The sequence below is a fragment of the Beta vulgaris genome, chromosome 8, assembly GCF_026745355.1.
Source record: "Beta vulgaris subsp. vulgaris cultivar EL10 chromosome 8, EL10.2, whole genome shotgun sequence".
Classification (NCBI taxonomy): domain Eukaryota; kingdom Viridiplantae; phylum Streptophyta; class Magnoliopsida; order Caryophyllales; family Amaranthaceae; genus Beta; species Beta vulgaris.
This window is the reverse complement of record NC_079209.1, coordinates 48294056-48308235: the sequence shown is the minus strand read 5'-3', so window position 1 is coordinate 48308235 and position 14180 is coordinate 48294056. Positions and strand designations below refer to the sequence as shown.

The 14180-nt window shown below is 37.3% G+C and overlaps 2 protein-coding genes across 2 annotated transcripts in view; both read left to right on the top strand.

Moving 5' to 3' along the window:
* Positions 1–451: 451 nt before the first annotated feature.
* Positions 452–9163, top strand: LOC130589928 (uncharacterized). The gene is made up of 2 exons (XM_057391573.1): positions 452–983; positions 8739–9163. Exons 1-2 carry the CDS (start codon positions 452–454, stop codon positions 9161–9163), a joined length of 957 nt encoding a protein of 318 aa, XP_057247556.1.
* Positions 881–14180, top strand: part of LOC104883621 (uncharacterized) — a 39319-nt gene continuing 26019 nt past the window's right edge. The window contains exons 1-2 of the mRNA XM_019247413.3: positions 881–983; positions 8739–9244. The gene's annotated coding sequence lies outside the window, so the exon portion shown is untranslated. The remainder of the gene's footprint in view (positions 984–8738; positions 9245–14180) is intronic.

Here is a 14180-nt window from a genome sequence, read left to right as displayed (position 1 = left end):
AAACAACTAAAAAAAAAATAGACAAAAATATAGGCGTTGAATGAATACTGATAGGAACATAAAATTGAAGGGCAATATTCCAGTACGCAATGTTTCCATTTTCGATTTGAGTAGGTGGCAACTGGCAAGTATGTAGCCAAGTAGCGACGTCCAACTATTATAATCATTTCCGTAACGCGTACCTTGAATAGGGTGCCTCACTATATATTATGCAATAAACTATAAAGGGTCGGGTCCAGCATATAGGAAAATAAGAGACCTCCACCTCCTCACGAATAGAACCTCTAAGGCTCTAATGTATATTATAATGTTCTAATTTATTTGCATTATTGCATAATACCGAGCACAAGGAAATACAGATCCATAATGAAGGCACAAAGAGAAGTAAACAAAGATTAGAAAAATCCGAAGAAGAAGAAATTAAAAAAGAGGATCGAAGATAATGAGAGAAATGGCGAGTAAATTATCAATCGGAGACTTGCAATCTGACTTATTCGATGCAGCAGCGGAAGGAAATATAGAGGTGTTGGGCGAGGATTATATTGCAAAATATGGAAAGGACGAAGTGTTGTCATTTAAAACACCAGATACAAGCAACACCATTGTCCTCATTGCAGTTCGGTATGGGCACTCGGCGTTTATTGAAAAAGCTATTAGCCTATCTCCTGATCTTCTCCGACAGAAGAACAATAATGGGAATACCCCTCTTCACGAGGCTGCTCAATGGGGAACTAAGGAGACCGTCAAACTCCTCATTTCCCATCTCGAGAAGAGCAATAGTGGTAGTAGTAATAGTAGTAGTAACAATTTTTTGGAGGTGAATTGCGACGGTGACACCCCGTTCCATGCCGCACTTCGAAGCCGCAACATGGCGGTAGCCGAGGAGTTGTTTTCATACGTCAAGGACCACCCGGATATCCTGCTCATGAAATCTAATTTACGCAAGCAAACTCCTCTACATCTCTATGTTCAATATTGCGCTGGTAATTACTCCATTTTTTTTTTTTTGCCATTACTATATCTAACATTATCATTTTATTGCCCTGTTTACTTATTTTTTTGGTTCTATTATAGAATAATTCTAAAGTCTATTCGATAGGTAATAAGAAAACATATGTGTTTAGTTTGATTCATTTCACTAACCACTTAAAAATACAAAAATTTATAATTATTAGTAATACATAGCAAAATTTAGGAAAAATTGATTTAATAGTTCTCATTATGAGTGCTCTTACAAAAAATAGTCCTAACTTTAATTTAGAACTTTTTGTCGGACAAGATCTATTAAAATAGTCATTTTGTTGGAAAAGACCTAATATAATCTTTTGTTTTTTTGTTAAAACATACCTATTATAATACTTTCAGTTGTTACTTAAAATCTCCTCAATGTTTTCCGATCAAAAAGTCAATTTTTTGGCATTGACTTTTCTTTCCCTCCCTTTTCTCATTAAATGGGACCAACTTATTTTTTTCTATCCTAATCTCTTTACCCTACCAAACCCTGTTCTCTTGCTTCCAATTTTAAGGGATTAGGGTCGTATAAAGAAAAGGTAGGTCCTACTTAATGGGGAAGAAAGTCAATTTCGAAAAAATTAATTTTTTGGTGGAATAACATTAAGATGGTTTTAATTAACAAAGGGAAGTATTATAATAGGTCTTTTTCAACAAAAATATTATTTTTGGTCTTTTTCAACAAAATAACTATTTGCTCTGTTTCATAATACTCGCTACACTTTTCATTGTGAGAAGTTTCACATTACTTGCTAAACTTCCTTTTTTGGCAATAAACTCGCTCTACCTCTCTCCTCTCACATGGGTCCCTTTTCTTTTTACTCTCTACCTCTTTCTTCTCCAAAAATTACCTAGGAGTCGGTGAATTAAAAAGTGTAGCGAGTAATATGAAACGGAGAAAGTATTTTAATATGTCTTTTTCCAACAAAAAGTTCTTCAATTTAATATTGTTCGACATTGTAGTCCCATCAGGTTTCTAACCTGCTCTAGCAGGTAAACTTTGCTATTTTTTTATATTTATTTTCTATCTTCTTCCTTATTCCTCTCCCCTTCGTCCAATGCTCCATCCTTCTCTTTTTCCTTGCCACCCAACCCCTTTCCTTCCTCCCCGCTACCCCCTTCCCCACCTCTCCTAACTATCACCACTTCCACCCCAACTTCTCCTCCATCCCCAAAAGGCCTACCATTCCCCACCACCTTCTCCTCCTCCCCCACCACCCTCCCCTTGCCCTTGCCTGCCTACCGCATGAAACTCCTTCCCTCCCCTTAAAACTCTTTCCCCTCCATCGTCCCTTCCACTACCCCTACAACTCTCTTCTCAACCTTCAAAACCTCCTCCCCTACCCATGGAAATCCCTCCCCTGCCCCTGCCACTAGGGGTGTGCACCGTTCCATGAACAAAATCAAAATATCGGACTAGAACTTTTTCGGTCCAGTTTGATTTTGGACCTGTTGGACCGGAATCTGTATTTTAAAAAAAAAAACTTATTTATTTAGATTTATACATATTTATAAAATAGATACATTAAAATTTAATAATTTGAACAACAATAATCTTGAAGTTAATAAAGAAAAGATTTTTAACTTTCTAACTTTATAACTTTGAAATTATTTTTAACCTTTAAATTTTTTTTCCTAAAATAATACAAATTCACGTCCAATCAGACCGGACCAGAGTGAAAATCCGGAATCCTGATTTTTGGCGGACCGGGGATCGAACTGGAATTCTCGGTCCGGTTCAAATTTCGGTTCAGTCCGGTCCAAACTCTGGTATGACCCTACCCTTTGCACACCCCTACCTTCCAACCCCTCCCCACCCCCGCCCCTGAAACTTCCTCCATGGCCCCCAAAATCCACTCCCTGCCCTCGAAACCCCTCCTTTACCCCCAACCACCCCCTACCTCGCCTTTATAAATCCTTCCCACCCCTTCCCTTGCCAGCCTTCCTAACCCCTAAAACCCCTTCCCCGACCCCAAAAACCCCTTCCCCGACCCCAAAAACCCCTTCCCTAGCCCCAGCCACACCCTTTCCCTCCCTAGTCACCACCTCTCCTGCCCCTAACACTCGTTCCTCTCCTTTGCCACCCCATCCTTCTTCCACTAGTACAGAATAGGCGATTTGCGTCGGATGTGAGGCGCATATTTGCGTCAGACTCTGGTGCGACGCCAAAACCCTCGACGCAAATGACTCGGAAACGATCTGCGTCTTATGCAGAAACGACGCAGAATCCTAGCCCAATAATGCAGAGGGTAATGTGCGTCGCACATTGCCTAGGGTGCGACGCACATTAGTGATTTGCGTCGCACCTCGGGCTATGTGCGACGCACATTAGTATTTTAATAAAAAAAATAATATTATATTTAGACCTAGAAACCCCTTAAAAAAGTCATTTGCGTCGGACAAGTCTCACATCCGACGCAAATTGACATTTTTAATAAAAAAAAATACACGAACCAACTGGAATAGAAAAGAATGGACGAAAACCAACTGGAATTTCAACGCAAATTATACATTGAATAGAAGCGAAGGGACGTTTTTACATGAGAAAATTATGGAAAAATCATAAAAGAGAAATTACAGAAGAGAAATATTCTACTCAGATCTTAAGAAGAGGGAGTAACTATCAATATAGTAAATATATTACAGAATTACAGAATTTTTTTTTTAAAAAAGCGAAAATTAAATAAAAGCCTAATCACAGATCTTGTCGTTGTCGCAATCGGCTCTTTTCATGAATGATATTGCCCTTCACCTTAACAGAACTCCACTTCTCCTACAAATGGTTCTGAAAACGTAAAATTAGAAGTAATGAACTTAAAAATCGAAAAAAGATGTGCACCAACAAAATCGAAAAAAGATGTGCACCAACAAAATCAACAAAAGCAGTCAACTATATTCAGAGCAAACTTAAAAAACGAAATCAGAGAGTGATGAACCTAAAAAAACAAAATCAGAGCAAACTTAAATTTTCAGATCTAACATATAAAAAACGAAATTAAAAAAATGAACCTAAAAAAACAAAATCAGATCTAACATGCAAGAATGAAATTGCACTAAATATATTAAAAAAACCTAAATCGCCAAAATCAGAGCGAACCTCGTTCTTTCTTCAAATCTCGTTCATCTTGAATTTTCGTTCTTGAATTTGAGAAAACGATAATGAGAAAATCTCGTTCTTCTTGAATTTCAAGGAATTCGAAGGACTTCGGCGCCGTTGTTGGTGGTGTCGGGTCTTCGGCGTCGTTGTTGGTGTTGTGCTGAAGATTCGCTCGCCGGAAGGACTTCGTGGCTTTAATCAGAGAGTGATGAACTTCAGCGCCGTTGTAAGTTCGATTTGAAGAGAAAGCAGAGCGTGATGGGTGATAAACGGCGAGGAACTAAGGTTGAGTGAGGGAGAGGGAGAGGGCGAGAGGGGGAGAGGGAGAGAGAGAAGTATGATGAAACGGCTGATGGAAAAATTTAGGGTTTATTAGTGAGGGAGAGGGGGAGAGAGAGAGGAGATGAAATCTGGGCGCTAGGTTTATGAAATAAAAAGGAAGTGGGCCTCCTGGCTTTAGTATGTGCGTCGAACATGAAGGAGGTATGACGCAAATTGGGGTTGGAATCTGCGTCGCACGTTAAATAAGATGCGACGCACATTAGGCTTTTGCAACGCACCTACGGTAGGTGCGACGCATATAGCTTGTACTGGTGTTCATTTACTCATGATGTGCGTCGCACTCTTCTTTGCGTGCGACGCAAATTACCCTTTTGCGTCATTTCCGTTTCAGTGCGACGCAAATCAGGGGACGCAAATCGTGGTTTTTCTACTAGTGTTCCCTTGAAACCCCGTCTTTGCCACCCTTTCCCCTTTGTTTTGGAAACAAAAAGTGAACTTTAACCTGTTTGAGCAATTGTTGGTTAACCTGGTCCATTTTTGTAAAGGACCCTCCCAGAGTTGGGACGGGAAAAAATTAAATTGAAATTGGTACTTTTTTTGTCATGGTGCTCATAGTTGGAAGGAAAATATGTGCAAAGCCAAAAGTGTAAAAGAAAATGGGGCGAACATTTGGAGATGGAGGGAGTTAAAATATTTTGAATCTTAAAAAGCAAAAAAAAAAAAAAAAAAAAAAAAAAAATCTGAGTCAAATTTTATGATAAGGAATGGCAACCAGTAAGATCCAAATCAGATTATGGATAATTCGGCTCCGATCCTACTAGTAACCAGACTTTCGATTTTCCTCCAACTCCGACTCCAATCCGAGCACTTCTTAGTTATATAATTTTTTTTCTTACCAAGCGTCATAGCTAAACATTTGTTTATATAAAGAAAAATAATGTTTTTTAAAATGAATTCCATAATTTCTCAAAGTAATGATTATAATTGAAAATAATCACTTGTAATTTTTCTAAAATTTGAGGTTTATATATTAGTTTATTATTAAGGTTACAAATAACAAGTCAATAATGTCCATAAACTAACTAGACCTGTCATAGTTTATACTATTAATATATTGAAAAGCAAAGTAATTTTATATATTTTGTACATATTGCCATGCGCAACTAAGTTTATTTGATATAATTTAATATAATATAATTATTTTATGTTAAATTATCTTAACTTAGGATTATATTAAAAGTTTTGGGAATTAGGGAGAGGGCCCTTGTTGTCAACTAACTACTTCAGCCGTTCATTACTTAGACACCAGGGGGCTAGGACAAAGGGAGAGGCAGGGGAGGCGCGAAGGACAGGAGAAAAGAGGGGTTGGGGCGAGGGATGGAATGGGGGAGTGGAGAGGGGGCAGGGGAGAGGGTCGGTGGAGCAAGACGTAAGAAGGTTGCGACCAACATGGGGGTTGTAGGGGTGGGGTGGGAGGAGGGCGGCTGGTGGGTATGGGGTTATGGGGTGGTTGTTGAGTGGTGGTGTGGTTAGGGAGAGAGATTAGAAATTAGGGTTTTCACTGGGAATTAATTAGGGTTTAACAAATAAATTAAGGTTAATAATGACTAACAGTAGACCTGGGCATGGGCTGGGTCAGGCCAGACCTGATCACGGGTTCGGCTCGCGGGTTTGGGGAAATGGTGGGCTAAGCCGGGCCGGGCTTGAAATTTCCAAATTTTGTCCACGGGCCGACCTCGTGTCTCCCGCGGGCCTGGCCCATGTTTTATGTTTTTTTGTATTTTTGACAGTTTAAGGCTAAAAAACAAAGGAAAGGAGCGTTCGGCCCGCGAGCTCGTGCTGGTGCAGGCGTGAAATAAAATTTCTTGACCGTGACAGGCCCACAGCCCATGTAGCGGACAACGGGCCAGGCCTGTCGGCCCGAGCCCAAATCGTGCTGGCCCGGCCCGACCCATGCCCACCTCTACTAATAGTGCTAACCATTATTAGTCATCAAGGGCATTTTGGTGTATTATCATGAAACTCGAGGGTATCTGGTGAATTTTGAAAAGTGTGAGTGTACCTGATGAGTTTTTCAAAAACTCGACGAATATTTGATGAAAAATCGTTTTTCTTCTTAATATTTTTCGTTTTAACCATTGGCTCACTCTTTCTCTGCGCAAAATAAAATAATATCATTCCTACTCTCTAATATCTCTAATCATTGGCCGACACTCTCACTCCACCAAATAAAATAATATTATTCCTGCTCCCTACTAACTCCTATCATATCTACCTTTTCAATAAATAACAATTGATAACAAAACAACAAATTATCATCTAAGAGTGAGTATCCTAATAAGTGTCAAGAGTATTTGAAAGGAAGGGAGTATAATTTTTGAGTCAAACGAGGTACTTTTTAGAATTTTGTCTCTCCTAAAATTTTCTTTTTAAAAAGTCCATGACTCTGTTTCTCTCTACTTCTTGTTTGCTCTCTACTTAGTCGGATTAACATGAAACTCTTGATACTAATTTGTGGACAGAATAATTAAGCAAAGTAAATGAAGTAAAGTGACAAGGCTAGAAAATTCACATCTTGTATTAAGATGCAAATGATAAATACCAATACTAATAACATAAAATTAAGAATTAGCTAACTAGTACTTCCTAAAACATGGGAGGCATTGCCCACTTAAAAAATCATGGTAGAATAAACTAGCACTAGCCATTAAGTCCTAAATATTGGGACGCATTAGTACTAATTATGGAGCACTTTCAACACTATTTGCAACAATATACAAAAAAGGAACAATGGCAATCTCATTGATAGTGGTAGAATTGAACATTTAAACTTTCGGACAAGTAATTGATTAACATGATTACTAAATTAATAATTAGGATATCTAACTTTTGGATGTTTTTGGCCTTTCTATAAATACGGTTCACGCATGACAAATGGGTAAATGGTAATGCTCCATATGGGATCTTCCTCGTTAACAAGAAATTATTATAAATGACCGCCTACTTTTAAATAAAAATTAAGCAATGCTAAGCTTAATATTGAAAAGAGAATTAGCCCAATACTAATTAGGTTAATTTCTTTCGGTGACTAATTTAATTCATTTAGTGACTTTGTCTACTTTTATATTAAAATTAGATCATCTCTTTTAATAATTTATTTTGACCTCATAAACTCATTCAAGTTTGGGAAATTCTCACTGGTAGTCTTTTATTTTTTAAAATTTCTAATGGTAGACTTATTTTTTTTTCTTCCCATTGCTAGGCCTCAATTTTTCTTAATTTACCCAAATGTAGCATTAATGAGGTTTAAATGTTAATTTTAATACTTTTGTTAAATTTTGACTAAGTCGTACTAACTATGATTTAGGTCAAAGAATAGGTCAATATAAATTTTATGATGAATTCTGCAGTATAATATATACTATTATTAGTATGCATATTATTCATGTGCTTTTCTAATAAAGTGAAAGATTCACTATTCTTTGACTTTTGAAATATATAATGCATACCCATGGGGAAAAAATTACACAGTGATGGAGTAAGAAGATGAATTTGTCATCGAATGTTTTTTTAAAAGAAAACAAGACAGGTGAGTGACTGTCAAAAGACATCACATTCGATAATGGGAAGGGGAGGTTAGGCTGGTGGGAAAGTGAAATTAGAATTGGAGAATTTTTTTTTGTTAGTCAGTTAAAAATATACACCTAAATAAATCATGATTAGTAGGGTCTAGACAAAACTTAATAGAAGTATTAAAAACTAAACATAAAATTAACGTTTAAGCCTAATTAATGCTATTATGTAAATTAGGAAAAATGAAGCCCTAGCAATGGGAAGATCTAGAAGAAAAAAAAGTTGACTTTACCATTGAGAATTCTCAAGAATAGGAGCATACCATTGAGAATTTCCCTTCAAGTTTCAACTTATTAAGTTAGAAGTTGTTCTTTGAAAATTTTCAGAACATTTTTTTTCATGCATGAGATGGTAACTGATAGTACACTAGTATTGTTATGCCTGATTGCTTGAGAAAAGATTGAGTATTTTACACCACACATAAAAGGCGTGCATAAACAAGAAACTGTGCCACATGGTGCTCTCTCTAGGGAGTTTTAGTTCATGTAATTCATGTACAATTAAAAAATTTAGAAATTGTGTATTATAAGGTTTGATCCTTAAACCTCAAGTACATATACTAAAGTTTCAACCACTAGATTAACTTGTATTTAGTGTTATTATCATAAAGTATTGTATTCATAAATGAAATTTTTTCTTACCCGTATCATAGTCCGAGCCTAATAACTAGTTAATGTCTTATAACGTGGACTCAATATAATTACTATGTTTACAGGTGTGAGTGAAAGTCAGTACATAGAATATGATGACTACGGCGATGTAGCTTTCAAGCAAACACTTTTTTTTCAATTAATGAAAGCAAATTTTTTGGCTATCTATGAGCTTGATTCAGAGAGCCTGAGCCCTCTAATGCGAGCAGCTCAGCTTGGTCGTGTGCTCGTCGTTTCGATGTTACTAAGATACCGGCAGGCAATAGAATGCCGAGACTCGAAAGGACGAAGTTTTTTGCACTACCTGAGGCTAGGTATGAATGATCTTAATGCAAAAGATCGGAATTATACCGTGAATGTTTGCAAGATGATCTTAGAACATCCGGGAGTTGATATTCTCATATGCTCAAGAGACCAAGATGGAAATACACCATTACATCTGGCCATTTTGGATAAAGATCTCGATCTGGCACGATTGATCTCTGAATGATATATTCAGGCGCTAAATAATAGCAAAGGAAAGACACCTTTCCATTTGATTAAATTCGAACCGGACATCCTTGAAATCCTGGTATGTACTCCTTTTCTTCATCTAATTCATCAATTATAGAGCTAGTGTTTTTTCTACATTGTATAAAATGTCTATATATATGTATATGAGAACCACCTCTATGTTGAAAATCGTGAGAACCACTCATTTTACGAAGATTTTGCTCATTTCACAAGTTTTTAGTCATTTTGTGTTTTGTTTATTTTATATTTTTGCTCATTTAACATTTGTATGCTCTTTTCGCGATGTTTTTGTTCATTTTACATTTTATTCATTTTACGTTTTTTTTCATTTAACCTTTTTATACTCATTTTACATTTTTGTTGATTTCAAGTTTTTGTTGATTTCACATTTTTTGCTCATTTAATGTTTTCTACTCATTTTATACTTTTGCTTAATTTTTATTTATTTATTTTTGCTTTTTTTATGAAGTTTTTGCTCATTTTAAGTGGTTCTCATGATTCTCACCATAAGAGGGTTCTCACTAGAACCCAATCATATATATACACTTTTCTCCTCAAATGTGTTAATATATTAAATCACCATTGATTATTCTTTCCTTCTGCCTATATCAAATGTGTTAACTTAGTAGAGTTAAATGTGACTAAAATATTGACTATATCAACAAAAAAGGTAACTCAAGTAAAAGTGAATATAAGTCTAGAATAACCTTAATATAGGAGATAAGGAATATTTTATTCACTATATCAAATGTGTTAAGTTACGAGAGGTACCTACAAAACGATAACAATATATAACCCGCGGGGTCTTCAGGTGAACCATCTTCGATTTTAAAGTCAGCTGAGCAATACAAAATAAGATAGTGGACAGAATTGCCAAATATGTGTGCTTTTTAGTTAGATCAAATTACCTTTATTCTAGTGTCAAATAGAGTATATTTAGTGGGAAGTAGGTATAGGAGGCCTTGGTCCAATCCTTTAGATACCTTACTTCCATTTTCTTCTTCTTGGGCCCGACTCTCTAGTAAAGGACGACATGAAGCTGAACCATAATGGGTCTTGGCCTATACTAGACCCCAACAATTTTCCATCTCAGACCTGTTATTTTATTTGTAGGATAATGGGTTTTGATATAGTTTTGGAATATTTCATAGAGGGTCGTTGGCTGCGGAGCCTAAAATGAAGGGAGCATGGTTAGCTTTGGTTCACTTGACGTGAGACAACTCTTCTCGGGGTAGTAGTTATTGCCAAGATCAAGTGATGAACACGCAATGGCTTCAAAGTTCTAATAGACACCTTTTTTCTCTTATGTCAGTGGACCTTCAAAGTTAACTTCTCTAAGGTAAATGACTACACCGAATATGATCGCCACCTTTGTTCTCTTCTTCTACCTCGAACTCTACCTCTAATGACTTCTCTTTCTAGAACATATAGGAAGAAGTGTGCTTCTTCAAAGTCTTTATCAGACATGGACACCGGCGAACAAATCAGGTTTGTTGACAACACTGAGCAGATCGACTAGTCAATCTACCGACAAAAACACGGCTCTGCTCGAACAAACTCCGCCTGCCACACCACTGTCAATCAGACCCCTTGAATGGATCAAATTTCCTTTAAAGAAGAGGTTTGTGGCTTAATCCCAACCACAAGTGGTTCCTCAAATTGCTGACATGACCAACGTGTGGGAGGTTTTGGCTAACAACAAACCCAACCTAGACATGATAAAAATAACATTCAATGCGGATGTCAAGGGTTACATGGTCCGCAACCACATCCACCTACAACTCACGAATTATACGACATTTTGCTGTAGATGGGGTACTGGCGCGAATTGCCTATACCCTCCTGGCAGACTCTTACCTCCTCCAGATCAGATATATGTCTATTTGGCCCGCTTCAGATATGGTATTTACATCTCTCTTCATACATTCCTTCAATAGGTCCTTATTCGTTGTGGTCTCAGCCGGACTCAAATCACTTGCATGAGTCTTGGAAGAATTTCGTCTATTCACATCCCTTTTCAAATTCAAAACTCACTGGGTCATATGCCGGGAAAAGGTGGTACTCTTTTATGAGCGCAAGCAAGACTGCCACCTCTTTTCCCGACGTCCCTTATAAGAGGACTTGGAGGGAAAGGTTCACATGGGTGAGGGTGCAAACTGGTGAGGGTCATCCTTACCGATTTCAAGGTCCTCTGACTCTACACAAACCTACTTCTCTTGCTCACAAGATGGGTGATCTGACTCCCCATGAACTCATTGTAGGAAAGCATTTTGGGGCAGATAAGTTGTCTGACTCCAAGAAGGGTCCTACCGCGAAAGTGTGGATTCCCCACCTTGATTACATGGCTCTAGAGAAAGTCTTAGGGGACCCTGGAGCGAGCCTCATTTACTCCAAAGATATGTGATGGCTCTTTTCTTTTGTTTAAGCGTTGACCTCTCTGTCTATCTTTCTCCTTTAGAGCAGATAGATTATAAGACTTTAAAATATTTCGTGTACAACTGAGGGGTTGGAATATGTTTCCGATCAACTGGTGTGGTTGGAGTTGGGTATGTCTCTTAACAGACTCTTTGCATGTCTCGATCCTGACAAGGATTATCCTCTTCTCAAGGTGGATTATCCGAGCCACTCAGCCACTCCTAGCAATCTTGTGAGTAGAGTCGGGGTAACCCCCATTGATCCTTTCTACAAAGGGAGACAACCCAATCTGGCCAGTGCTGCTCCTTTTGCCATCTGAGTATGCTAGAGGTGCTCTCCCTCTACTTCCCTCTTCTTCTGCTATTTGCACCATAAGGAATCTTCGCCTTTAAGAAAGACATTATCCACCTTGTTGTCCCCGATTGCTCAACTGCTAAGAGGGCGAGGAGTTTAAGTAGATGTCATCACCATCAGCTTGACCAAAAGATGTAACACCCCGACAATTCTCTATTTTATAAAATTCTTTTATCCCATAAAATATAGAGAATCACCAAGATATTATCGCCCGTGTGAAAACATATCGCCTTACACATAATTTTGAAGTGGAAAATAAATCAAGTACTTAAAAATCATTAATTAAACTTCAAAGATATTTAACTCCAAAATCAAACCAAAGTAAAACCAAATAAAAGGTAAAACCAATGAAACATAATTAAATCTAAAGTATAAAGAGTAGTATTAAAAGAAGCCAAAACATAAGCTCTTCAAACTGTTTCTCAAAAACCCAATGGATGCATCATCTTCAAACTTGGAATGGTCGATGCTATATTGACCCTGGAAGACTGCTCGCCAAATGGAGTCATTATTGGATCAATAAGGCACAACCATGGTCGACACACAGAAAAGCACGCAAACAGCAAAGCTAAGTACATACATAATAATTAAACACATAATCTGACATGATGCTAATAAGCATTAAATCATGGTTAAATAATAATATAATAAAATATTAGACTCACTAGAATTCTAGCTTGAGTTAACTTCACATTCTTGATAGTGTCCTTAATGAATTCAGTTCCCATTACTACATTCTCACAAAAATTATTCTAACCAATGGGACTTATTCTACACTTTCTTCCATACAACGCCTCAAATGGTGCCATTTTAATACTTGCATGGTAACTATTATTGTACTAAAATTCGACCAAATCCAAATGGTCTTCCCAACTTCCTTGAAAATCAATCACGCACGCTCTCCACATGTCTTCCATAGTCTGAGTGGTCCTTTCAATCTGACAATCTGTCGCGAGATGAAACATAGTACTCATCTTCAATGTCGTTCCAAGATTCAACTGGACTTTTTGCCAAAATTTCGAGAGGAATCTCGAATCACGATATGAAATAAGTCCTTCGATATTATAATTCAACTCATACAGCTTCAATTGGCGCGATGCATACGCGATCACCTTCCCATTTTGCTGCAGAACACACCCCAATCCATTCTTGGAAGCATCACTATATACCTCGGATCCGTCATTTCCATCAGGCAGAGTTAAAACATATGCAGAGGTTAAATACTCGTTCCAAGTCTAAAAGAATGTTTTTTGTGCATTTTTTTCCGATAGAATATGGAATAAACAAAAGTACAATTAGAAGGTAAAAGTAATGGATTAAGCTTTGATAAGTTACCGAATATAATTATTTTTTCAAAATTGATAACATTTTTTACATATTAAGTTTTTTTTGATACTCTCACATTTAAATGGTCTTCTTAAGATAGGCTCAGCTTTGGACTAACTCAATCAAATTTTACCTTTTGCCTTCTCTTCTTATTTGGACCTTTCACCTATTAATAACCTGCAATTGCAAGTTACTGAATCACATGTTTTATTTACCCATTATATTTCAATGCAATCCCCCATTTTTCCTCAACCCCTTCTTCTCCATCTTCTCTCTTTCAATTCACTTCGTATTATGGCTAGGGCTTTCCACAAAAGTATTAGGATCATCCTCAAACATTGTTCCAATTCTTCTGAGTTGTCAATTGTTCCTTTAAAGATTTCCAATTTAATTAATTACCCCAAATTGGTTTGAGAATGATAGAAACATAAAAAACCCCAAATCTTCTCATTCTTGCATCCCCTCTCTCTCGCTCAAAACTTCTTCTTCTCTAGGTCATTTGTTTGGGTAGTGAGTGTTGCTCCTATTTTTGCCCGTGGGGCTCCTGTCGACATTCCACCGTCTGTCCAGTATCAGCGCGTGCTACATTGTTGGCCTTGTTTTTTTTCTCTCCTCTACTTCTGTTTTCTAGTTGCGCAATTACTGTTGGGAAAGTCAAGTAAACTGAGCAAGAGACTAAATGAGAGAATATTAATCTAACTTGATTACAGAAACAGAAGCAAACTACAACTCTTCAAATAAAGTAGAAAAATATAACTGCCACCTAGTAACTAGGAACATGAAAACAAAGTGGGGAAAACATGGTCCCACTAACTACTAACAATTGTTAACATAATGGAAAACATGTTATCTGACTAAGCAAACCACTAACACTATCTCTAACTAAAGCTAGAAAGTAG